Source organism: Salvelinus namaycush, chromosome 23 (assembly GCF_016432855.1).
Source record: "Salvelinus namaycush isolate Seneca chromosome 23, SaNama_1.0, whole genome shotgun sequence".
Lineage (NCBI taxonomy): Eukaryota > Metazoa > Chordata > Actinopteri > Salmoniformes > Salmonidae > Salvelinus > Salvelinus namaycush.
In genome coordinates, this window is record NC_052329.1 from 12,349,471 (window position 1) to 12,377,384 (window position 27,914).

The 27,914-nt window shown below is 44.9% G+C and overlaps 1 protein-coding gene across 1 annotated transcript in view; it reads left to right on the forward strand.

Annotated features, from left to right (window-relative positions):
* The window catches only part of fat3a (FAT atypical cadherin 3a), a 234,259-nt gene extending 209,190 nt beyond the window's left edge, over positions 1–25,069 (forward strand). The window contains exons 18-31 of the mRNA XM_038962177.1: positions 557–700; positions 877–1,074; positions 2,126–2,927; positions 5,506–5,640; positions 5,894–6,051; positions 7,043–7,267; positions 8,927–9,170; positions 12,009–12,162; positions 14,790–15,063; positions 15,384–15,834; positions 16,399–16,512; positions 18,301–18,360; positions 20,743–20,778; positions 21,985–25,069. Of these exons, the coding sequence (XP_038818105.1) occupies positions 557–700; positions 877–1,074; positions 2,126–2,927; positions 5,506–5,640; positions 5,894–6,051; positions 7,043–7,267; positions 8,927–9,170; positions 12,009–12,162; positions 14,790–15,063; positions 15,384–15,834; positions 16,399–16,512; positions 18,301–18,360; positions 20,743–20,778; positions 21,985–22,682 (3,693 nt within the window). The 3' untranslated portion in view covers positions 22,683–25,069. The remainder of the gene's footprint in view (positions 1–556; positions 701–876; positions 1,075–2,125; positions 2,928–5,505; positions 5,641–5,893; positions 6,052–7,042; positions 7,268–8,926; positions 9,171–12,008; positions 12,163–14,789; positions 15,064–15,383; positions 15,835–16,398; positions 16,513–18,300; positions 18,361–20,742; positions 20,779–21,984) is intronic.
* Positions 25,070–27,914: the final 2,845 nt, after the last annotated feature.

Genomic DNA, 27,914 nt, shown 5'->3' on the forward strand with positions numbered 1-27,914 from the left:
AAAAGGGTTCTTCGGCTGTCCCCCTAGGAGAACCATTTTTAAAAAACGTTTTGGTTCCAGGTAGAACCTTTTTGGGTTTCATGTAGAACTCTATCCACAGGGGGTTCTACATGGAACCAAAAAGGGTTATTCTATGTCGACAGCCGAATAACTATTTTGGAACACTTTTTTCTTTGAGTGTAGAGTGAATCTGAGAGACAGAGACAGAAACCCAGGGTACGTGCTTGGTAGGACACGCCAGGAATGTGTCAGTCACAGGAGTGTGTTTCAGAGGATCAAAGGATGCGTCCACAACCAATCACAGCACACTTAATCAGCGCCGTTAGGTCCTTGTTTGGTGTACTGATATTCAAGGGAGTACCACATTATAAGGATGTGTATCCAGGAAGATATTTGATTAGGAACTTGTCATCATTGGTTAATGTGTGATGAATTTGATTTGCATGGAAATTGCTGCGTTTGATTTTCTCGATCCTATTATCATTATCAGGAATGAAATGATTGAAAAGTTTCTCAACGTAAAGTTTCAAGGGAAACTGTATTTTTTCTTCTCTAGGTGTCTGGTTACTCTCTGGCGGTCAGGGCTCTGGACAGTGGTGTTCCGCCCATGTCGTCAACGGTGATGGTCAACATCGACATCTCAGACATCAACGACAGCCCGCCTACTTTCACCCCGGCCAATCTCACCACTGTCATACAGGTACTGTTACTCACATGATTGACAGCTCAGATGGCCAATGAACTTCATACACACTTACATCCACATAGACATAGATATTCACACACATATCCCTTCTTACAGGAGAAGCACACACACACACACACACACCGTCTTGCATCTAATCTCATTTCCCTTCTTGTATTGTCCAATCACAGGAGAACAAGCCCATCGGCACCAGCATTCTCCAGCTGTCCGTCATAGACCAGGACTCCTCCCATAACGGCCCACCCTTTGAGTTCCGCATATTATCAGGGAATGAGGGTGGAGAGTTTACACTGGAGTGGGATGGAACTCTGCTAGCCAATCAGGTGTTTAGGAGGGACTTGGCCATGGAGTATGTCATCCAGGTCCAGGTAAGAAGGCCATTTTACATCATCTCTACTGTTACTGTTAGCACCATGTCTTACAACCAGCTGGTCAACCCTGTTGCTGTTAGCACCATGTCTTATAACCAGCTGGTCAACCCTGTTAGTGTTAATTAACACCAGGTATTACAACCAGCTGGTCAACCCTGTTACTGTTAACACCAGGTATTACAACCAGCTGGTCAACCCTGTTAGTGTTAATTAACACCAGGTATTACAACCAGCTGGTCAACCCTGTTACTGTTAACACCAGGTATTACAACCAGCTGGTCAACCCTGTTACTGTTAACACCAGGTATTACAGCCAGCTGGTCAACCCTGTTAGTGTTAATTAACACCAGGTATTACAACCAGCTGGTCAACCCTGTTACTGTTAACACCAGGTATTACAACCAGCTGGTCAACCCTGTTAGTGTTAATTAACACCAGGTATTACAACCAGCTGGTCAACCCTGTTACTGTTAACACCAGGTATTACAACCAGCTGGTCAACCCTGTTAGTGTTAATTAACACCAGGTATTACAACCAGCTGGTCAACCCTGTTACTGTTAACACCAGGTATTACAACCAGCTGGTCAACCCTGTTAGTGTTAATTAACACCAGGTCTTACAACCAGCTGGTCAACCCTGTTAGTGTTAATTAACACCAGGTATTACAACCAGCTGGTCAACCCTGTTACTGTTAACACCAGGTATTACAACCAGCTGGTCAACCCTGTTACTGTTAACACCAGGTATTACAACCAGCTGGTCAACCCTGTTAGTGTTAATTAACACCAGGTATTACAACCAGCTGGTCAACCCTGTTAGTGTTAATTAACACCAGGTATTACAACCAGCTGGTCAACCCTGTTACTGTTAACACCAGGTATTACAACCAGCTGGTCAACCCTGTTAGTGTTAATTAACACCAGGTCTTACAACCAGCAATCTTCTGGAAGGTCTGTGTTATTAAATCACACATGGGGTTACATTGTGATGGATGTTTTTTGGCTCTGTGTTAACCCTTTGCTTCTCCCCTCCTCCCCCTACTTCCAGGTAAGGGACTCAGGTAAGCCCCGTCTGTCCTCCTCCTCTACCCTGACGGTGCGTGTGATTGAGGAGAGCCTTCACCGGCCCGTAGCGCTACCCCTGGAGGTCCACATCATCACCATGGAGGACGAGTTTCCTGGAGGAGTCATCGGCCAGCTGCATGCCACTGACGCAGACCCCTACGATGCCCTGACCTTCGGCCACGCCCCTCCGTCTCAACGCTCCCTCTTTAAGATCAGTCCGAGAGACGGTAAGATCATAGCCCTGGGTGGCCTGGACGCCGGTCGCTACTCCCTCAACGCCAGCGTGAGTGACGGACGCTTCGCCGTGCCCGTGGCTGTGAGCGTGCACGTGGAGCAGGCATCGCCAGAGATGCTGCGCGAGGCAGTGACGGTGCGTTTTGAGAGTGTGCAACCCCACGACTTCGTGGCAACACATCTAAAAAACGTGGTGAAAGTCCTGAAGGTTGCCGCGGCAACGCAGAAGCAGGACGCGCTGCACGTGCTCAGTCTGCAGCCCGTGGGCGGGACCAGTCAGCTGGATCTGCTGGTTGCTGTGGAGACGGCTGGGGGAGGGTTCTACAAGGCAGCGTACCTGACCCAGAAGCTGAGCGCCTCCCGGAGGCAGCTGGAGGAAGTGCTGAGGGTGTCGGCCATCTTGGATAAGAACTGTTCTGGGCTTGAGTGTCGTGGGGCCCAGTGTGAGCAGAGCATTGTGTTGGACTCTCACGCTCTCATCACCTACAGCACACCCAGGGTTAGCTTTGTGTCGCCACGCTTCCACAGGACCACACGCTGCACCTGCACTGGTGAGGACCTGCACCCACAGATATGCTACACCCATGTATCATATCAATGTATATGCATCGTGATGCACTCACATACTCATACAGCAACATACACACAAACTAGAGTGTCACAAAGTATCCTTTAGAGAGCTGTACATTAGGCATAGACATTGTTGACGTCTGCATGATCTGCACTGTAACAACCACTCTGTCTGATTGTATAAATACTGATAGAAAGCTGATGGCATCTTGAGTGTGTATTTACCCCTGGGATTAGACCCCCCAGTAGATTGAATTAGCATGTTGTGGCTAACGTGATTAGCACGTCTCCTGGGGACAGAGGATTTGGCTGCCTCTACTCTGAATAACCCTAAATTAACTTGTCCTCTCTTGCTCTCTTTATTCATCCTTTCTTTTCTTCCTTTCTCTCATTTCACGCTTCTCGTTCCCTTCCTCCTTCCTCCTTCTACCCTCTGTCTCCTGTCTCACTCTGTTTCACACCCTCTCCTTCTCTTCTCTTTTCCTTTCATGTTGTGTTAACCTCTTCCCCTTCCTCCCTCTCTCTCAATCCCTTAATCTCTCCCCTCCTGTCTCTCTTTCTACCTCCCCATTCCCCTCACTCTTCCTTTCTCTCCTTTGTTTCACCGCTCACATCTCTCTCTCCCTCCCTCCTCTCTCTCTCTCCTCTCTCTCTCGCTCCTCTTCTTTCTTTCGCACTCTCCCTCCCTCCTCTCTCTCTCCCTCCCTCCTCTCTCTCCTCTCTCTCTCGCTCCTCTCTCTCCATCCCTCCTCTTTCTCTCTCTCCCTCCCTCCTCTCTCTCTCCCTCCCTCCTCTCTCTCTCCTCTCTCTCGCTCCTCATCTTTCTCTCCCTCCTCTCTCTCTCTCTCCCTCCATCCTCTCTCTCTCCTCTCTCTCTCGCCCCTCTTCTTTCTTTCTCTCCCTCCCTCCTCTCTCGCTCCTCTTCTCTCTCTCTCTCTCTCACACCTCTCTCTCCCTCCTCTCTCTCTCTCTCTCTCTCTCCCTCCCTCATTTCTCTCCCTCCTCTCTCTCTCTCCCTCCCTCCTCTCTCTCTCCTCTCTCTCGCTCCACTTCTTTCTTTCTCTCTCTCCATCCCTCCTCTCTCTCACTCCCCTTCTCTCTCTCTCTCCCTCCTCTCGCTCTCTCCCTCCTCTCTCTCTCCTCTCTCTCGCTCCACTTCTTTCTTTCTTTATTTCTCTCCCTCCCTCCTCTCTCTCTCTCTCCTCTCTCGCTCCTCTTCTTTCTTTCTCTCTCTCTCTCCCTCCCTCCTCTCTCTCTCTCCCTCCCTCCTCTCTCTCTCCTCTCTCCCTCCCTCCCTCCCTCTTCTTTCTCTCTCTCTCTCCATCCCTCCTCTCTCTCTCTTTCTCTCCCTCCCTCCTCTCTCTCTCTCTCCCTCTCTCCTCTCTCTCTCGCTCCTCTTCTCTCTCTCTCTCCCTCCTTCATCTCTCTCCATCATCTCTCTCTCCCTCCCTCCTCTCTCTCTCCTCTCTCTCGCCCCTCTTCTTTCTTTCTCTCTCTCCCTCCCTCTTCTCTCTCACTCCTCTTCTCTCTCTCTCTCTCCCTCCTCTCTCTCTCTCCCTCTCTCTCTCCCTCCTCTCTCTTCCTCTCTCTCTCTCTCCCTCCCTCCTCTCTCCCTCCTCTCCCTCCCTCCCTCCCTCCTCTCTCTCTCCCTCTGCCTCTCGCTCCTCTTCTTTCTTTCTCTCTCTCCCTCCCTCCTCTCTCTCTCCCTCCCTCCTCTTTCTCTCTCTCTCCCTCTCGCTCCTCTTATCTCTCTCTCTCTCTCCCTCCTCTCTCTCTCCCTCCTCTCTCTCTCCCTCCCCCCTCTCTCTCTCTCTCTCCCTCTCGCTCCTCTTCTTTCTTTCTCTCCCTCCCTCCTCTCTCTCTCTCTCACTCCCTCCCTCCCTCCCTCCCTCCTCTCTCTCTCTCTCTCTCCCTCTCGCTCCTCTTATCTCTCTCGCTCTCTCCCTCCTCTCTCTCCCTCCTCCCTCTCTCTCTCCCTCCCTCTCTCCCTCCCGCCTCTCTCCTCTCTCTCTCGCTCCTCTTCTTTCTTTCTCTCTATCCCTCCCTCCTCTCTCTCTTGCTCATCTTCTCTCTCTCTCTCTCTCTCTCCCTCTCTCTCTCCCTCCCTCTCTCCCTCCCGCCTCTCTCCTCTCTCTCTCGCTCCTCTTCTTTCTTTCTCTCTATCCCTCCCTCCTCTCTCTCTCGCTCATCTTCTCTCTCTATCTCTCTCTCTCCCTCCTCTCTCTCCCTCATCTCTCTCCCTCCTCTCTCTCCCCCTCCCTCATCTCTCCTCTCTCTCTCTCTCGCTCCTCTTCTTTCTTTCTCTCTATCTCTCCCTCCTCTCTCTCTCTCCCTCCTCTCCATCCTCTCTCTCTCCCTCCCTCCTCTCTCTCCCTCCCTCCCTCCCTCCTCTCTCCTCTCTCTCTCTCTCGCTCCTCTTCTTTCTTTCTCTCTATCCCTCCCTCCTCTCTCTCTCTTGCTCATCTTCTTTCTCTCTCTCTCTCCTTCCTCTCTCTCTCTCTCTCTCCCCCCCTCCTCTCTCTCCCTCCTGTCTCTCCCTCCTCTCTCTCCCTCCCTCAGATGGTAGCTGTCCCCCAGCCTCAGAGTTGTGTGATGAGCAGCCCTGTCCAGGAGACATGCAGTGTGTGGGCACAGAGGGCACCAGAGGACCGTATGCCTGCCAGTGTCCACCAGGGAAACTAGGAGAGTGTGCAGGTGCTTTTGAATGTTTGGATCCTTTGTAAATGTGGTGTAATTTGTGGATGCAAATAGAAAATTCCAAAATGTGTTCAATCATGCATGTGTGTGTGTGTGTGTATGTGCTCTGACTCTGCATTTTTGTGTGTGTGTGTGTGTGTGTGTGTGTGTGTGTGTGTGTGTGTGTGTGTGTGTGTGTGTGTGTGTGTGTGTGTGTGTGTGTGTGTGTGTGTGTGTGTGTGTGTGTGTGTGTGTGTGTGTGTGTATACAGGTCACACGTCTCTGAGTTTCTCAGGGAACAGCTATATCAAGTATAAAGTGTCTGATGGAGGAAGGACAGGAGAGATGAAGCTGGGACTGAGGATCAGAACTCTACAGAGCAGAGGAATCATCATGTACACACACTCTGACCCCTGCACTATACTGAAGGTACCCACACACACACACACACTGACCCCTGCACTATACTGAAGGTACCCACACACACACACTGACCCCTGCACTATACTGAAGGTACCCACACACACACACACACTGACCCCTGCACTATACTGAAGGTACCCACACACACACACACTTACCCCTGCACCATACTGAAGGTACCCCCACACACACACACTGACCCCTGCACTATACTGAAGGTACCCACACACACACACTCTGACCCCTGCACTATACTGAAGGTACCCACACACACACACACTGACCCCTGCACTATACTGAAGGTACCCACACACACACACTCTGACCCCTGCACTATACTGAAGGTACCCACACACACACACTGACCCCTGCACTATACTGAAGGTACCCACACACACACACTGACCCCTGCACTATACTGAAGGTACCCACACACACACACTGACCCCTGCACTATACTGAAGGTACCCACACACACACACACACACTGACCCCTGCACTATACTGAAGGTACCCACACACACACTGACCCCTGCACTATACTGAAGGTACCCACACACACACACTGACCCCTGCACTATACTGAAGGTACCCACACACACACACACTGACCCCTGCACTATACTGAAGGTACCCACACACACACACACTCTGACCCCTGCACTATACTGAAGGTACCCACACACACACACTGACCCCTGCACTATACTGAAGGTACCCACACACACACTGACCCCTGCACTATACTGAAGGTACACACACACACACGTACACTTGCTGACCCCTGTTTAAGGTACACACCTAGACATGCTAATCCCTGTACTATACTGAACATAACAGACAGACGTGATCAGCCTACTGTTTTATATTCAAGGTACACACACTGTACACATGCATGGATAGTCTGGATACCCACAGCACGATCCACCCTTGTTATTACCTGAAGCTAAGCCACTCGTCTGTGTCTAAATCCTGCCTATCTTGTTGTGATTGACAGCTAGAGGAGGGTAAACTGTGGTTCCAGCTGGACTGTGGGAACAGCCCTGGTATGCTGGGTATCTCTGGGAGGCCCATCAACGATGGGAACTGGCACACGGTGACTCTGGAGCTCAACCGTAACTTCACCAGTCTGTCTCTGGACGACAGCTATGTGGAGAGGAGGAGAGGACCACCAAGCTTCCAACCACTAGGGGCAGATGGGTCTATCTACTTTGGAGCACAGGTGGGCTTTCTGTGGAGGGGAAGGGGTGTGTGTGTGTGTTTTTGGTTTTATTATCCTTGTGGGGACCAGAAGTAATCACAAGGATAGTAAAACAAGGAAAATTGGGGTCATTTCTCCAGTCCACACAAGGAAAAAGGCTATTTTAGGTTCAGGGGTTAGGTTTAGGGTCACAATTAGGGTTAGGGTTAGAAGTAGAGTTAGGAGTTAGGTTAGGGTTAGGGATTAGAGAAAATAGGATTTTGAATGCAAATTAATTGTTAAACATGTAGGTGTGCGTGTGACAGATTTTTTCAGAGTGGGGGGGTTGTGAGAGTGGGGGGGTTGTGTGTTATAGGGACACTGATATGTTTGTTTGGGCGTGGCTGATATGTGTTTTGCATCTCAAAGCGTTATGGATTTGTATGTGTAAGTATAGTGTTTCTCTATAGTGCTCTTACCAATTTAATCTAGTTAGAGTGAGGAACACAACACAAGACGCTGGATAGGAAGCTCTGGATAGGAAGCTCTGGACGGGAAGCTCTGTATAGGAAGCTCTGAATAGGAAGCTCTAGATAGGAAGCTCTGGATAGGAAGCTCTGTTAGGAAGCTCTGCATAGGAAGCTCTAGATAGGAAGCTCTGTATAGGAAGCTCTGGATAGGAAGCTCTGGATAGGAAGCTCTGGATAGGAGGCTCTGGATGGGAAGCATTAGATATGAAACTCTGGATAGGAAGCTCTTGATAGGAAGCTCTGGATAGGAGGCTCTGGATGGGAAGTGTTAGATAGGAAACGCTGGATAGGAGGCTCTGGATGGGAAGCATTAGATAGGAAGCTCTGGATAGGAAGCTCTGGATAGGAAGCTCTGGTAGGAAGCTCTAGATAGGAAGCTCTAGATAGGAAGCTCTGGATAGGAGGCTCTGGATGGGAAGCATTAGATAGGAAACTCTGGATAGGAAGCTCTGGTAGGAAGCTCTGCAAAGGAAGCTCTAGATAGGAAGCTCTGGATAGGAGGCTCTGGATGGGAAGCATTAGATAGGAAACTCTGGATAGGAAGCTCTGGTAGGAAGCTCTGCAAAGGAAGCTCTAGATAGGAAGCTCTGGATAGGAGGCTCTGGATGGGAAGCGTTAGATAGGAAGCTCTGGATAGGAGGCTCTGGATGGGAAGCTCTGGATAGGAGGCTCTGGATGGGAGGCTCTGGATGGGAAGCTCTAGATAGGAAGCTCTGGATAGGAAGCATTAGATAGGAAACTCTGGTAGGAAGCTCTGCAAAGGATGCTCTAGATAGGAAGCTCTGGATAGGAGGCTCTGAATGGGAAGCATTAGATAGGAAGCTCTGGATAGGAAGCTCTGGATAGGAGGCTATGGATGGGAAGCGTTAGATAGGAAACTCTGGATAGGAAGCTCTAGATAGGAGGCTCTGGATGGAAAGCGTTAGATAGGAAACTCTGAGGAAACACAGCCTGTGTGTTTATAAATGAATGTACTGTATTTAGTGTATTTGGGGATCAGAATCTTTGTCTTTCAAATTGTTGTCTGAACATGACTTGCTCCATATTCAGAAAACAACATGAAAAAGCTTGGTATTCTGGTTTGATATTATAGTTTGTGTGCTATACCTATTTATATACAGTATTTGTTTGAATGTTTGTATGTATACATAAGTCTCTCCTCTCCCCCCAGGTCCAGCCTCCTAACTCTCGCAGCCTGACAGACAAGAAGGGTCCTCGGGTGACGGATGGTTTCCAGGGCTGCCTGGACTCTGTGATGCTCAACAACAACGAGCTGCCCCTGCAGAACAAGAGGAGTCGCTATGCTGAGGTGGTGGGCCTGACAGAGCTGAAGCTGGGCTGTGTTCTCTACCCCGACGCCTGCCTGAAACAGCCCTGCCTCCACGGAGCCACCTGCACCAGCCTGCCCTCCGGTGGTGAGTCTGGAGAACTGCAAGAGGAAATAGATGCGGTCACAAGAGGTTGTGTGTGTGTGTGTGTGTGTGTGTGTGTGTGTGTGTGTGTGTGTGTGTGTGTGTGTGTGTGTGTGTGTGTGTGTGTGTGTGTGTGTGTGTGTGTGTGTGTGTGTGTGTGTGAGGAGGCTGGTGGGAGGAGCTATAGGAGGACGGGCTCATTGTAATTGCTGAAATGGAATTAATGGAACAGGGTCAAATGTGGTTTTCTATATGTTTGATGTGTTTGATATCCTTTTATTTATTACAATCCAGCCATTAAAATGAGCCTGTCATCCTATTGCTCATCCCAACAGCCTCCTCAGTTGTGTGTGTGAAACAAACAGCCTGGGTTGGAACAAAAGCCTCCACCACCCTGTAGCTCTCGAGGACAAAGATTATTGGTGACCATTAGTGTCCACAATACACACACTGATTTCCTGATTGATTGTTTGATTGATTAGCGTTTTACTTGGAGGTCATCAGGGTTGATGATCTGTGCCAGCTGGCAGACTATAACCTCTCCAGGGATCTGGATCTCCCCTCAACGTTATTCTATTATTAATCCATAATGAACTCCTAATTAAACTGACCTTGACCCACTGTTTTTTCCAAAGGTGGGACTGTGACTCCTTCATCACTTCTGTTCTCTCTCTTTCTCTCTCTCTCTCTCTCTCTCTCTGTCTCTCTGTCTCTCTGTCTCTCTCTCTCTGACTCGCTCTCTCTGACTCGCTCTCTCTCTGACTCGCTCTCTCTCTGACTCGCTCTCTGTCTCTGTCTCTGTCTCTCTTTCCTTCTCTCTCTCTCTCTCTGTCTCAGTCTCTGTCTCTCTCTCTCTCTTTCTCTCTCTCTCTCTCTCTCTCTCTCTCTCTCTCTCTCTCTCTCTCTCTCTCTCTCTCTCTCTCTGCACTGTCTGGAGCCCATCTATACGATTGGTTTATGTTGTAGAGTTTATTGGGCAGTTTTTTTAAATGAATATTGCCGGTTAATTTCTTCAGAAACACGTTGATCTGACTGTGATCTGACAATGGTGTCTGTGGTCTGACAGTGAATGCACTAATGGAGGAGGGGTCAATGTCCGTGATGGCATCTCTGTCTCTATTTCTCTCTCTATTTCTCTCTCTATTTCTCTCTCTTTCTCTCTGTCTCTCGCTCTCTCTTTCTTTCTCTTTTTGTCTGCCTGATCGTGTTACCTTCTCTCTGTCCTTATCTTCCTCTCTTTGTGTCGTCATATCTCTCGAGTTGCTCTTCGTTTTTTTTGTCTGTTCATATCTCTTCTCCTTTTGCCTGAACTCAAAAGACCTACATGAACAAATCGTATCATTTTAAAATCAGACTACCGCCAGGGCTCAAGACGTTGGCATTTTACTGGAGTCAATGGGGAAGCCTGGTTAAATGTCATCTCTATCGAAATTCCCTGCCTGGACTCAGCAGGGTGACCCCTTGACTTAATGTGCTGACTTAACACATCGAGGCCAAGACTCAACACAGAGAGAGTGACTTAACGCTCCCCTGTGTTGGTCTTTCCCGGTCTCCCCACTCGCATTGCGGAGCACTCTGAAAAGAGCACGGCATTCTGGGGCTTGTCATGGTCCCCTGTTTTTGGCACACCCGACCTTTGTGTAAAGGTTATCGGAGTGTGTGTGTGTATGTATTCCGGTATCCCACTGTGTGTGCGTGTGTGTCTGTCTGCGCTGTGTCGATAAACACAGTGACATTTCCCTGCGTTTTCCTAGTGGTGTGTGTGTTTGTGATTGTGTGTGTGTTTGTGATTGTGTGTGTGTGTCAGTGCAATTTCCCAGTTGCATGAGCCTCTAGGTGTGTGTGTGTACCCGTGTGATTTCCCAGAGGTGTGTGTGTGTTGATGTTTAGGCTGGCAAACTCTCGTCAACCCCATGCCAACTAATCCTGGCACCGCCGCCAAAGCTCAAACAATGCACACACTAGTCTCTACAGCACTGAACGCATTCCTGTGTGTGTGATGGATTGTGAGTGTGATGGAGTGTGATGGAGTGTGATGGAGTGTGTGTGTGTGTGTGTGTGTGTGTGTGTGTGTGTGTGTGTGTGTGTGTGTGTGTGTGTGTGTGTGTGTGTGTGTGTGTGTGTGTGTGTGTGTGTGTGTGTGTGTGTGTGTGTGTGTGTGTGTGTGTGTGTTTGTGTGTGTTGGAGTGTTGAGTGTGTGATGGAGTAGGAGTGTGTGTGTGTGTGTGTGTGTGTGTGTGTGTGTGTGTGTGTGTGTGTGTGTGTGTGTGTGTGTGTGTGTGTGTGTGTGTGTGTGTGTGATGGAGTGTAAATGTGTGTGTGTTGGAGTGTGTGTGTGTTCTGAATCTGCTATGATGGTCTGACTGCTTTGTTGAATTATAGCACTACTAAACCTGTATGCAGAATACTTCATTTTACACCCCCCATACTAGCTCTGACTTTGCTGATAGCAACTTAATTGAGGGAAAATGTACTTAATGTGATATGTGGTTGTCCCACCTAGCTATCTTAAGATTAATGCACTAACTGTAAGTCTCCCACCGGTAAGAGCATCTGCTTAATGACTCAAATGTAAAAGTACTTAATTTGCTCTCCTTCCTTTTTTCTTTTTACTCTCTGTCTCTTTTCTCTCTCTGCTAATGTTTCATTCTCTCTCTCTCTCCCACTCTCTCTGTCCTCTCTCTGCTAATGTTTCATTCTCTCTCTCTCTCCCACTCTCTCTGTCCTCTCTCTGCTAATGTTTCATTCTCTCTCTCTCTCCCACTCTCTCTGTCCTTCTCTCTCTCTCCCTTTTTATTCCTGTCCTTTCCTGTCCCTTTGCCTCTTCTCTCTGTGTATTAGGTTTTGCCTGTAGCTGCAGTCCCCAGTACACTGGAGGGCGCTGTGAGACAGAGATCACAGCTTGCGTTCCTAACCCCTGCCTCAACAGTGGTGTGTGCAAAGCCATCGGCAACGCTTTCCTCTGCAGCTGCAGGAGAGGGTTCCAGGGCACCACGTGAGTTAATATCACATTAATGATCACACTGTATACAGTGGGGCAAAAAAGTATTTAGTCAGCCACCAATTGTGCAAGTTCTCCCACTTAAAAAGATGAGAGAGGCCTGTAATTTTCACCATAGGTACACTTCAACTATGACAGACAAAATGAGAAAAAAAAATCTAGAAAATCACATTGTAGGATTTTTAATGAATGTATTTGCAAATTATGGTGGAAAATAAGTATTTGGTCACCTACAAACAAGCAAGATTTCTGGCTCTCACAGACCTGTAACTTCTTCTTTAAGTGGCTCCTCTGTCCTCTACTCGTTACCTGTATTAATGGCACCTGTTTGAACTTGTTATCAGTATAAAAGACACCTGTCCACAACCTCAAACAGTCACACTCCAAACTCCACTATGGCCAAGACCAAAGAGCTGTCAAAGGACACCAGAAACAGAATTGTAGACCTGCACCAGGCTGGGAAGGCTGAATCTGCAATAGGTAAGCAGCTTGGTTTGAAGAAATCAACTGTGGGAGCAATTATTAGGAAATGGAAGACATACAAGACCACTGATAATCTCCCTCGATCTGGGGCTCCACGCAAGATCTCACCCCGTGGGGTCAAAATGATCACAAGAACGGTGAGCAAAAATCCCAGAACCACACGGGGGGACCTAGTGAATGACCTGCAGACAGCTGGGACCAAAGTAACAAAGCCTACCATCAGTAACACACTACGCCGCCAGGGACTCAAATCCTGCAGTGCCAGACGTGTCCCCCTGCTTAAGCCAGTACATGTCCAGGCACGTCTGAAGTTTGCTAGAGGGCATTTGGATGATCCAGAAGAAGATTGGGAGAATGGCATATGGTCAGATGAAACCAAAATATAACTTTTTGGTAAAAACTCAACTCGTCGTGTTTGGAGGACAAAGAATGCTGAGTTGCATCCAAAGAACACCATACCTACTGTGAAGCATGGGGGTGGAAACATCATGCTTTGGGGCTGTTTTTCTGCAAAGGGACCAGGACGACTGATCCGTGTAAAGGAAAGAATGAATGGGGCCATGTATCGTGAGATTTTGAGTGAAAACCTCCTTCCATCAGCAAGGGCATTGAAGATGAAACGTGGCTGGGTCTTTCAGCATGACAATGATCCCAAACACACCGCCCGGGCAACGAAGGAGTGGCTTCGTAAGAAGCATTTCAAGGTCCTGGAGTGGCCTAGCCAGTCTCCAGATCTCAACCCCATAGAAAATCTTTGGAGGGAGTTGAAAGTCCGTGTTGCCCAGCAACAGCCCCAAAACATCACTGCTCTAGAGGAGATCTGCATGGAGGAATGGGCCAAAATACCAGCAACAGTGTGTGAAAACCTTGTGAAGACGTTTGACCTCTGTCATTGCCAACAAAGGGTATATAACAAAGTATTGAGATAAACTTTTGTTATTGACCAAATACTTATTTTCCACCATAATTTGCAAATAAATTCATTAAAAATCCTACAATGTGATTTTCTGGATTTTCTTTTCTCATTTTGTCTGTCATAGTTGAAGTGTTCCTATGATGAAAATGACAGGCCTCTCTCATCTTTTTAAGTGGGAGAACTTGCACAATTGGTGGCTGACTAAATACTTTTTTGCCCCACTGTATATACAGTATGCACGCCAACACACTCCTGTCCTGAACACATACCCATGGAGTTGACTGTCTCAGACATACAGCATATGACAGACACAACAACACCCTTTAACTCACTCACTCACACACATAAACACCCACCTTTTAAATGAGCTGTTTGTTTTAGCTGGTTCAGCTGCCTACTGGCCCAAGTAGTAGATATAATATAAAGTATGTCATATATAAAGTATGTAATAAAGCCCTCTGTGAACGCAATGCCTCATCATTCTCACTAGGTGGCCATATAAACCAGCTTTTCTCTACAGTGATAGGCAGATGAGCAGAAGAGCCAGAGCCCCAAGCTGCCTGCAGCCTGTTTAAGATTCACTCAAAGAGTTGAAAGAGTAAAGATGACATTTCATTCTGCTTGTCTCCTTCTCTCCAGGGGGTTTAGGGGTGTTCCACTGTGTTACATTAGAAATCAAGGCTAAGATACAAAGCCACACGCTCACTCATGTATACACTTTTCTTACTCGCTGCAACACACACACACAAACAAACCAACACACACACAAACTAACCAACACACACATACACACGCACACACACACACACACACACACAAACACACACGCCAGAAGCTTGTGTTCCATCATCAAAGCCATTTTCATTTCAGATGAGGAAGATCAGGAAAGTCAATCTCAGTGTGGTTGTTATTTAATAGTGAGCATATGAGACTAGGAGTCCCTGAGCTGTCCTCTATCTCCCTCTCTACATCACTTTCCTCCCACCTCCAAATGAAAGGAGAGTCTTCCTCACTTTTAGTCAGTCAAGTATTAAATGACCCACAAACTATCTATATGTAACAGTTTATTAAACATTCTGATGTATTGATATTCGCCTACTTCAAGGATCATTTTTGGAGTGTATTTTCTCTAGAGGCATCTGTAAGTCAAACTATCCAAACTAATTACCAAACTGAGTTTTAACAACCCCTCTGCCCCCGTTCCTCCATTCACCCTCTCCAGGTGTGAGGAGGATGTAAACGAGTGTGAGAGGGGCAGAGCCACGGGCGGCGAGGCAGAATGCGAGAACGGCGGTGTGTGCGTTAACACGCACGGCTCGTTCTACTGTAACTGCACGGCGGGCTTTGTGGGCCAGCGCTGCGGCCTGCGGCCCGTGGTGGTCCCAGACATGCAGGCTGGACACGCCGTGCTGGGGAAAGAAGAACTGATCGGCATCGCTGTTGTCCTCTTCGTCATCGTCAGCCTCATCATCCTCTTCATCGCCTTCCGCAAGAAGGTATCTGTATTGTATTGTTTGATTTATTCTTGTGTGTTTTTATTTTTTACAGATGTAGGATCTTAATTTGATCACCCTGTTGCAAGAGACATTTTTTACTTGTTTTGTATTTGACGTTTAAAAGGCTTCTGAAATTTTTTATTTCCACTTTGAAATTTCAGGCTTGATTTTCTCTTATGAAAATTTTTATCAACCCCAACAAAAATGTCCATAAATTGTAATCCACAAATTAATTCACATTTACAGTTCCTGTAAGACCCTACATCTGTAATACTATATATTGTTTTACAAGACATACAATAAAAACATTTTGTCTCCAGGTGTTCCAGAAGAACTACTCCCGTAACAACTTGACGCTGGTCCAAGATCCAGCAACAGCAGCTCTGTTAAACAAGGCCAATGGGGTTCAGTTCAAGACCCTGCGCTGCATGCCGGGAGACCCCTTGAACCTGTACGCCGAAGCGGGGCTGTGCGCCACGGTGATAGGGGGAGGAGCCGGAATGATCGGCCCGCCCCAGGTGCCTGTGAGGCCCATGGCGTACACACCCTGTTTTCAAGGTGACCCACGGTCCACGCTGGAGAAGATGGCGGACGGGAGAGGCGTGGAACACAATGAGATGAGCACCTTCCACCCAGAGTCACCCAGGATTCTGGGAGGCACGATGCGGAGAGGGGTGGTGGTGTGCAGCGTGGCACCCAACCTACCACCTGTCTCGCCCTGCCGTTCCGACTGTGATTCCATCCGCAAGAGCCCCTGGGACAGCGACGAGGGTCAGTGTGTGTGCGTGGGGGGGGGGGGGGGGGGGGGGGCATAGTATGATGCGTTTGAACCTGTTTGTGTGTGGTATAGTCTTTGTTCATACGTGTTTTTGTCTTGTGTGTGTGCATTCATGCATATATTCAAATGTTCGTTTGTGAATGTGTATCCCTCCAAGTGAATCTCTTTTCCAGGAACCCTTGAGGGGGAGGGAATTGTTGTACCATTTCCATATTCATATTCATATTACACTGAACTATAGTCAGACTGCATCACGTTCAGTTTATCAAAACCATCATAATTATGAGCTGGCTTTGATTCCCAAATCATAAGAGTGTGTGTGTGTGTGTGTGCATGTGTGTGTGTGTGGGTGTGTGTTTGTGGGTGTGGGGTACTTCTAGCTCTCCGTGCCATCATTGTTGTCACTGGAGCCGAGGTGTGTGTGATGTGTGCCTCAACAAAGACAGCCCTGGTACGAACGAGCCTGTGTTCTTCTGTGACTAACCTTGCAGAGGGCCAACTCTCCCTGGCCTGCTCCCAACTTCCTCTGACCTCTAACCTCTGACCTCTCCCTGCAGGTAAAATGGTAGATATGGGCGAAGAGATGACCTGTTTCTCAGGGAGTAACAAGGGCAGCAACTCTGAGGTCCAATCACTGAGCTCCTTCCAGTCCGACTCTTGCGATGACAACGGTAAGACATGCCCCGCCTTTCTCGTAACTCTTTCTGGCCGACAGTGAGCTAGTCTACCGTCTGGTCCGATAACAACCCTTAACAACCCCTCATAACCCTTTAATGACGGCAGATTCAGAGTAACCAGATGTGAAAGCATTATGGCCAAAGCTCCCTAAAGCACATTGCTATGACCATATTGCTTCAATAACAGTCCCTTTAGATTGGCAAACACCAAAGAGATGGGGTGGAGTCAGAGGTGGTTTGGGGAAGGGCATTAGTAAAGAGATGCTGTGATTAACAACAACAATAACTATGGGAATTTCTACAGTGTTTTATAAACCCTAAACCCTCTCCAACAAATGCATTTACTCCTGCTGTGTTATAAAAGTGTTTCAGGAAACACTAACATCCAGTGTTAGTTTATTTGTCCCCAAATCATGTTGATTTATTGTTTACATGTGTTTAATATCATTTGTCCGTGTTAATTCCTGGAGTTTTTTTTCTCGTTTTTATTCTAGTGATTTTAACTTTTTAATTTCCACACCTGTCAAATTGTGTTTTAATTTGGAAGTGAGAGAGTGTGCAGACAGACAGCAAGCTGGCCTAAGAGAAATGACACTATGCTTCCATCCACACAGCTGTGTTGTGTTTGTTAACTTGTCATCGTTTCATCATTATGAATTCAAACACATGTTGTTCTCTTCCGTGGCGTTTTATGGTTATAGTCGTTGATGCTCCAGTTCCAATTGTTGGCAGAAGCCAGTTCAGGTTTTAGGTGGTTGTTTATGTGTTGTGTTATCTGTGTTTTGTATTGTTACGTTGTTTATGTGTTTATGTGTTGTTGTGGACTTTGTGGAGTTTTGATATTGGAAAAATGTCAGTAGTAGTTGTTTTTACTTAGAGAAATAGCCTATAAGTTGTTAATTCTGGATCAACATGGATCACTCAGATCATCCTGCAAAAATCACTGCTGTCACCATGGTGAATCTACATAATCATAGTGTGTTGCTACTATGTACTAGACTACATAGCTGAAATGCAATGTTGACGTATCAACATTGAAGCTTCATTCATTCATAATTAATGGAACCGCTTCACTGTCAATATGATCACATTTCACATAGCTGTCTGTGATGTTAGCCAATCAGGCCACAGAACAGTTTGAAGCAGACCATTCAGTGCGAACGACCGCTCCAGTGGATATGATCTGATGTCATTATTATGTTAATTCCATTTTCTTTCTTTCTCTTTCTTGTTATTTTTGTATTTATCTGATTTTCACTGAATGTCTTCAAAACATAATTTAACAATCTAGCTCTCGTCTCTCTGAACACAGCCCTACCTCATGTTTACATGTGTAAATGGAAGTGTGTGTGCGTGCGTGCGTGCGTGTGTGTGTGTGTTTTCTTGCTGGGGATACTCTCCAATACTTGGATGAGCAAATGCACATAGATTATGTTAGTCCCCTCCTACACTCTTTTTTGGTTCCAGGTAAGTAGAAAGAACCCTTTCGGGTTCCATGTAGAACCCTCATTGGAAATGGTTCTACATGGAACCCAAAAGAGTTCTAACCTGGAACCGAAAGGTGTTCTCTAAAGGGTTCTCCTATGTGGAAAGCCTAAAACCCCTTTTGAGATCTAGATAGCACCCTGGTTCCATATGTAGCTTTTGATCAGACACCTCCCATACTACACGGCCCTAGTGTTTATCCCATCTTCAGCCAATAGTAGCTCTGTTTCCTGGGAGCCTGTTGTCAACTTCCTGTGTCTCAAATCGTGTCTCCTCCCTCTGCTTCTCTCCAACAAGCCTCCATAGTGACCGTTATTCGACTGGTCAATGATGCAGTCGACACTATTGAAAACGAAGGTACCATGTCTCATCCACCCTTCTCACTCTCTCTATCCTTCTGACGCTCTCTTTACTTCTCCCTGTACTTATCTCTCTCTCTCTCTCTATGAGATGCCATGATAATGCTATCCATGACAATGCTATCCATGACAATGCTATCCATGACAATACCATGACAGTGCTGTTGTTTGAAGATCGTGTACTTCAGCTATGGTGTAAAATACATGGCTTGTATGTAATCTCAATGTACACACATACTGTAGGCTTTATATGTTCAGTACACATCCAAATACCTAGCTTACATGGAACCCATGTGTTGAAGTGGAAAGCCTCAACACACACACACACACACACACACACACACACACACACACACACACACACACACACACACACACATCAGGGGTTCATGGGAACAGGCTGACAAAAGGTCAGGGCTGAATCAGAGTTTAACTCAACATGTGCATTGACATAGTACACATACTGTACATAAAGAAACTGACATATTACACATACTGTACATAAAGAAACGGACATTTTACACATACTGTACATAAAGAAACTGACATTTTACACATACTGTACATAAAGAAACTGACATATTACATGTACATAAATAAACTGACATATTACATGTACATAAATAAACTGACATATTACATGTACATAAATAAACTGACATATTACATGTACATAAATAAACTGACATATTACACGTACATAAATAAACTGACATATTACACGTACGTAAATAAACTGACATATTACACATACATAAAGAAACTGACATATTACACGTACATAAAGAGACTGACATATTACATGTACATAAATAAACTGACATATTACACATACATAAATAAACTGACATATTACACATACATAAATAAATTGACATATTACACGTACATAAATAAACTGACATATTACACGTACATAAATAAATGGACATATTACACGTACATAAATAAATGGACATATTACACGTACATAAATAAACGGAAATATTACACGTACATAAATAAACGGACATATTACACGTACATAAATAAACAGACATATTACACGTACATGAATAAACGGACATATTACACGTACATAAATAAACTGACATATTACACGTACATAAATAAACTGACATATTACACGGACATACATAAATGGACATATTACACGTACATAAATGAACGGACATATTACACGTACATAAATAAACTGACATATTACACGTACATAAAGAAACTGACATATTACACGTACATAAATAAACTGACATATTACACGTACATAAATAAATTGACATATTACACGTACATAAATAAATTGACATATTACACGTACATAAATAAATTGACATATTACACGCACATAAATAAATGGACATATTACACGTACATAAAGAAACTGACATATTACACGTACATAAATAAACTGACATATTACACGGACATACATAAATGGACATATTACACGTACATAAATGAACGGACATATTACACGTACATAAATAAACTGACATATTACACGTACATAAAGAAACTGACATATTACACCTACTGTACGTAAAGAAACTGACATATTACATGTACATAAAGAAACTGACATATTACGCGTACATAAAGAAACTGACATATTACGCGTACATAAAGAAACTGACATATTACGCATACGTAAATAAACTGACATATTACACGTACATAAATAAACTGACATATTACACGGACATACATAAATGGACATATTACACGTACATAAATGAACGGACATATTACACATACATAAATAAACTGACATATTACACGTACATAAAGAAACTGACATATTACATGTACATAAAGAAACTGACATATTACACCTACTATACGTAAAGAAACTGACATATTACACATACTGTACATAAAGAAACTGACATATTACATGTACATAAAGAAACTGACATATTACGCATACGTAAAGAAACTGACATATTACACGTACATAAATAAACTGACATATTACACGGACATAAATAAACTGACATAGTACACGGACATAAAGAAACTGACATATTACACGTACATAAATAAACTGACATATTACACGTACATAAATAAACTGACATATTACACGTACATAAATAAACTGACATATTACACGTACATAAATAAACTGACATATTACACGTACATAAAGAAACTGACATATTACATGTACATAAAGAAACTGACATATTACACGTACATAAAGAAACTGACATATTACATGTACATAAAGAAACTGACATATTACCCCCCTCAAATCTCATATGATCCGGTCCTAATCCGTGCCAACACCTGTTTGGCACCTCTAACACAAACACACACACACAAACACACGCTAACACGCTAAAGCGCTCTCTTCTCCTGTTCTCCCACCTGACAGTGTCAGTCATGGACCAAGGTCAGAGCTACAACAGAGGTGACCCCCTTCCCCCTCTTTATTCTTCATCTCACATCACTCACTCCCTTTACTTCTCTCTCCCTCTTAATCTCACTCTCTCACCTAGCTCCTTTCTTCTCTCTTTTCATTTCTCTCTCTCCCTCTCTCGCTCCCTCTTCCTTCTCTCATCCTCTCTCTCCCTTTCTCTCACTCTCCATCTCACTGCATCCCCCTCTTCTCAGTCTCCATCCCAGTTCACTGTGTTTGTGTGATTTGTTACTCCTGGCCCCCTGCCAACACACACACACCCCAGCATGTGTTAGCCCCAGTCACAGTATTGTTCTGCTGACTGAGCAACCCTGATGCATCCTTGGAGATGTCACGTTGCCAGGGTGGAGAGGCTTCTCTGACTCTCCAACGCACCTCACTGCCGTCCCTCCACAGTTTGGCCAATTTTGGCTTTCCTTTGCTTTCGCCTGCTGCCCGTGACATGTTATGGTTGATCCTCTCACTGCATTGCATTTGCATCCCACCTCCGAGTGTGTTGTTTCATTGTTACTCCATGTGACTGACGTTTCTACTGCTTTTAATGAGTTTGTCCTCGTTGACTTTGCTTTGTTGAGATTTGTTGTCTGAAGCTTTTCTTGAACTTGTCAGGATGGATACAACTTTTTAGTGTTTCTCACTTTGGTTTCGTCATTTCCTTTGATGCGCGTACTGTTTGTTTTTCCTTTCTTCGTTTTTCTTTAGTATTTTACAGTTTAATGCTTTGTGAAACAGTCTTGTTAACATGTGGAAGTATATCAAGCTGTGATGTGTTTTTTTACTTTGAATGATCCCATCGGTGAGTAACCGCTGATCTCTCACCATGGCTTGGCTGTTCCGAAGTGCCACCCTGACTCCTCCTGAACCCTGGCATGCTATGACCTGTTGACCTGTGACCCCTGACGTTCCCAGGCCTCCCTCCTGCATGTTGTGAAACCTTCAAACACAGCTAACATGTTCCCTGTACCGGATGTTCCCCGTACTATGGTTGACATCTAACTGTGTTTTTGTTGTCTACAAACATGCCCGATGGACCTCTGCAGAGAGACTGTAGTGGTCCACTAACATGCCCGATGGACCTCTGCAGAGAGACTGTAGTTGTCCACTAACTGATGGACCTTCAGATTTGAACTGTCCATCGGGCATGTTGGCAGAGATTGCGTTTGCTAAATGTAATCTAACTGTCTCTCCCTCCTCCAGCATATCACTGGGACACGTCTGACTGGATGCCCAACTCACGGCTACCCGACATCGAAGAGGTGCCCAGTTACGAGGCCAGCGGCCTAGGGGGCCACGGAGACATGGTTGCCTCAGCCTCCCGACTGGGGGGCAGCTCTCGCCTGGGGAGCAGCGCCCGGGAGCTGGAGTCAGACTACTACCTCGGGGGCTACGACATCGACAGTGACTTCCCCCCTCCCCATGAGGAGGAGTTTCTGACCCAGGACCAGCTCCCTCCTCCCCTCCCCACTCCCTTGGAGGAGTACCAGGGGCACCCCTACGACACCCTTCCCACTACCCAGCCCGCCTCCAAGGAGAGCACCCTGAGTGGGAGTGGTAGTGACAGCACCGGACGCCACAGGTCTCCCCGCCCACACTTCCACCCCAGCCAATACCTGCCCCCACACCAGCTGCCCCTGGGGGAGACGGGGCAAGGCGGGCCCCGAGGGGAGGAGTTCAGCACTTTTGTGGGTGGGGTGATCACCCCGGGAGGCGGGGACGTGGAAGATAATGTGTCGCTGAATATGAGGTTGTCGGTGAACGCGTCATCGGCCTCGGACCTGTCGGCGCCCTGCGGCTTTGACGACTCGGAGGCGGGCGGTAGTGACTTTGACAGTATGGATGAGCTCCACCGGGGTGGGACATACACCGTAGAGATGCAGCAACAGACTGAGGTCTGACTGGGCCCCACCGTGGGGACAAGAGTACTGGCTAGGGGACGGGATGGGCAGGAGAGCAGAACAGAGACAGTTAGAGTAGTGTGTCGAGCTGGAGTTATGAGAGATGGAGGTCCTTGCTCAGAGAGGAATGATTGGTGTATAATGGACACACTGCTAGCTAGTGGCTACGTTATCAAAACAGTACCCACCCTAACCCTTCAACCACTGCCATTGTAAACACTAACCTTAAATCAAATCAAATCCAATTGTATTGGTCACATACACATGGATAAACCACTTCACCCATTGCAGGCTTTATCCTTAAACTAGTTTCCCTCATTACAAGCCACTACCCTTAACCACTACCCTTAAGCCACTACCCCTTAAGATAATAAGCCGCATACAATGGAAAGCAATGTGTTTTGTCACATTAGTACCTATAGCTGGTTATGATCATAGCCACTACCCTAGCAGTGGCCCGTGTCAAGGTCAGCTGAGTGTTATACTCTTCCATAGCAGGAACATAAAGCCTACCAGATATGTTGAGTAGGAATGAAAACAGGGTGAGAATGTGAATAAGAAAGATTAAAGTGAAAAAAATACAAACTTTTGAAGAGACAACTGCAGAGAAAATGGATGAGCTAATCAATAAACAAAATATTAAGAATGTTTGGGAAAAAAATTAAAGGGACAATATTGTAATTGAATGGTCAGTACTGTGATATGGCCTTCTCTGTCATAGTGGATGTGATTGTTAGCTGCACGCTCCACACAGCTCCCCTGTCCCACCTCTCACTACACCTGCTCACCCACAGAGACCCAATGGACTTTCCCCTAACCACGATGCAATTCACTTGGGGGGGGGAACTCCCCCCTGTCAGATTTGTGTCTTTTTTTCCCCCTAGTTTTTTTATTTTGTACAAATCCCCTCATACATAACCTGTACAGAATTTGTGAAATAGTAAAATGACCATAGTGGTGCAATGGAAATGGAAGAAGAAGATATGTTTTTTATTATCCACTCTAGGAATGCTATTTGGATTGATGTGGAATATGTTTAATATTACCCTTAGTCCAGACCTCCTCCCCCGAAATCAGGCCTGTGAAGCCATGAGAGTTTAGCCACCCTTCTGTCCCACCGCATGCTAAACTGCTATCCTGCCAAGTCGCTCATTTTGCTTTAATGATATGATCTTTATTGTTTTGCACTAGTATCTTTTGATGTTTTATGTTTTCATGATTATTACATGAAACATGCTATATTATTGAAATCCTCCAAAGGGCATTATGATAATATGTAAGTTCTGGGCCAGTGAAATTAGCATAATAAGCACTGAGGAATTTTTGTGTTAGTAATTGTTTTTTCACAAAAGTCCCTGATTTTCAAATAGACATTGAAAATTGACAATTCACATTGAGTGTGCTTGAGCTATTACATTTCCCAGCATGCAGCTCAATGTCTTTTATTTTATTTCCTTCTTCCCATGTTGTTTTGCACTGAGCAGGTTTCATAGAGTCACTCCAGAATTTCCCAAAGCCATAACAGCAATAGACTGACTGATAGATGAGAAGTAGGGTCCATGCACAATGCAAATGCGTTCTGGAAAATAATATAATAATGTAGCATCCCATACCAATCACAGCGGCTAGGCAGTGTTGCATCATGGGTCTTGTCAGTTGCAGTGTTACATTTTGGTTCTGTCTGCTTAAAAACTAAAATAAACAAAGGCTAACATCGGCTTTATTCTACACATCTGGACAGATAACAAAACAGATGAGTTTTGGACTTGTATTTTGGACTTGTATTCTACACACATCTGGACAGATAACAAAACAGCGTCGTATTGGACTTGGAGTTGTATTGGACTTGGAGTTGTTTTGGAATATAATATGCCTGATCCAGTCAGGCAAGATTTTTTTTGTAAAAGATGTAAGTTTGTGTTAAAATCTTTGTACAGTGTACATAGATAGCTAGGTTGTTTAAATGCTGATTTTGTAGATATTGAATTGGAATTCTGACTGACTTTCTTTGAGTTTCTTGTGTTTGATGTGAATGTGGACTGTAAGAGACCATGATAAATCAATCATTTAACCTCAGCTCCCCTCCTCCGGTCGCATTTCAACTAAAGTCTTTTTTTTTTTTTATGAACCTTTGCTTTAAAAGATAAATAGCCTTTCAATAGACTGGGTGGTCTTCCACAGTATTACATGTACAAAACCTGCATTACATTACATCCCTGGGGTTTTTCTTTTTTGTTTAATATCTTTCTCTGGTTTCTGTTCCTTTTGAATTATTTTAGGTAGTATTAAAAAATATCTAATCTAACTGCAGCAATTGAGTTTACAAAATGAGTTATTTTTAACTGCTTTTTTGTTTTTTAAATCAATGCTGAAAATAAAAAGGTTCTTGATCAAACCAAGTCTAAATTCTTCCTCAATGCAATGGAAAAAGTTTGCCTATGATGTTACAGAATGGACTAAACTTGATTAACTGTAAAAGGTTTGCGAGGTAACTTGTTTCCAAGGTAACTTGATATAATTACAGATTTATATGCAAGTATCACATATTGCTCTAAACTCAACTCTGACCTCCAAGCCAATTCCACTGCATTTTTTTCATTGTTCCCCTCTAATTAGTGACTGATTTAGACCTAAGAAATCAGGTGCAATGAATTATCAGGTAGAACAGAAAACCAGCAGGCTCCAAACCTCATAGGGTAAGAGTTGAAGACCCCTGCTCTAAAGCATTGTTTCCCAACTCTGGTCCTCAAGCACCGCCAACAGCACATATTTATGTTGTGGCCCCGGACAAGCACACCTGATTCTACTTGTCAACTAATCATCAAGTCCTTAACAAGCTGAATCAGTTGTTTTTGTCCGAGGCTACAACAAAAATGAGTGCTGTTGAGGTTACTGGAGGACCGGAGATGGGAAACAATGCTCTAAAGTACCACACAAGTCATCAAGCAGACCCATAAAAACATTACACAGAGATACATTGGTACACAGTCCAGCACTACAACAAAAAGACATTTAGCAACCTAGTGGACCACAGCACTACATTATGAGTAGCTATAGAAACCATGTAAACAGTGGTACAAAGCGCTATATAATTCTGTAATAAACTGAACTATCCTGTAAAATACTATACTTCACACTGTAGTATACCTCGATCATGTAGTGCTTACTATAGAATGTTGTAGTATACAGTACTGTGGAATACTGTAGTGCTTACTATAGAATGTTGTAGTATACAGTACTGTAGAATACTGTAGTGCTTACTATAGAATGTTGTAGTTGTGGAACACTAGATGCCTAACTTGACTAGCGTATAACAAAGGAAAATACTAATTTCAGGAGATCCATGCAAACTGTCAAAGGCATAGTGTTGTATAGCAAGCATGTGTGTGTGGTCTTTTTGGCAGTTACGCACACTGGTGTACACCAATACAATAATACACGGTGGGAACCAATAGATAGAGCTGCCGACTGACGCACACGCACACACACACACACACACACACACACACACACACACACACACATTAGCTTGCATCAGGTGGAATGACGCACTTATAACTCAAGTCCGTGAAACCACGAGAGAGAGAGAGAGAGAGCAAGGCTGTGTGCAAAAGGTGATTGCGCAATACACATAAGATTGTCAATTGACGGTGGGTTTTTCAACAGTTGTAGACTGTAGAATACTATATTGCACACTAGTATCCCCTGATCATGTGTAGTATTTACTATAGAATTACGTAGACTGTAACAAAACACAACGTTGTTTTAACTATAGTAATACTACAGTATTTCATTAGCATATATCCCACCCATTCCCCATATACCAGTTTGTTCGTCCAATGAGTGAGAAACCTACATGCCAAGTATATACCATATTATGTTCCCTAAAGGTTATAGAAAAGAGTAGAAGCTCTACACTATCTGTTTAGATTCCAGATCTACCTACCTACAAGTTATGGAAAATGTGATCTTTTAATATTTGTCCAGTAGTTTTCCTCAAGGAGAAACCCCCACTTCTATGCTGAAGATAATAAAATAAAAACACTATGGTAAATACTATCGTAATGTCTGCAAAAACACTACAGTAATTACTATAGTATATGCTATAGTGTTTTTAACTATAGTAATACTATAGTATTTATACTACTGTATTTATAAACTGTAAATACTACAGTAAAGTCCGCAAAAACACTACAGTGAATACTATAGTATATAAATACCTCCATACCTCATGTGTGTATGTGTTTGTGAGTGAGTCTGTGTGAGTGAGTCTGTGTTTATTAATAGCACATTAATGCAGTGGAAACCAGATAGGCCTGTTGTTTTCTCAATCTCATATTAATAGCTTAGAGTCACTAGAGACCTTTTTCCTCTGTCCCTCTCTCTCAAATGTTTTCTGTCTGTATGTCTATCCCTCTCTTTCTCTCAAATGTTTTCTGTCTGTATGTCTGTCCATCTCTCTCAATTTTTTCTGTCTTTGTCTCTCAGCTGTTAACTCCCTCCTCATCCCTCTCTCTTTCCGTAGGCTATTTAGCTTTGTTATGCTAGTTTCTCTTACATTTCTCTTTTTCAGGGCTGCAATCGGTTTTAGAATGAGTTCCAATGTGTACAGTACATCTAGGCATACAGGGAAACAAGTAGGAGGAAATGTCCTTGATTATGGACTTCCTATCTAAACCCTCAATGCCCTGTCTTTGACCTTCAACCTTTGACCTCTAAGCTGAGGTCAGCTGTCAATCACTCTGCTGCACTCTCTGAAGTCTCCTCCCATCTACCTTTTACTTTCATTCACCTTTATTCACCCAAAAACTATTCCACTTTGTTCACTGTCACATCAGAACAAACTCCTGATGCATTATCAGCCTACAGAAACAATCGTTTGGAGTTTTTGTTGTTTGAAATTAAAGTAAACAAATATGGAGACACACACGTAGTAGAGTAGTTTTCTTCTCCTTTTTGTTGAGCTTCAGAGACCTAGGGGTTTCGCTATCTTTTGCTGACTCACAAAAGAGCACTCACTGTGGTGGAGGACTGACTGAGGTGGAGGACTGACTGAGGTGGAGGACTGACTGAGGTGGAGGACTGACTGAGGTGAAGAACTGACTGAGGTGAAGAACTGACTGAGGTGAAGAACTGACTGAGGTGGGGGACTGACTGAGGTGGAGGACTGACTGAGGTGGAGAACTGACTGAGGTGAAGAACTGACTGAGGTGGAGGACTGACTGAGGTGAA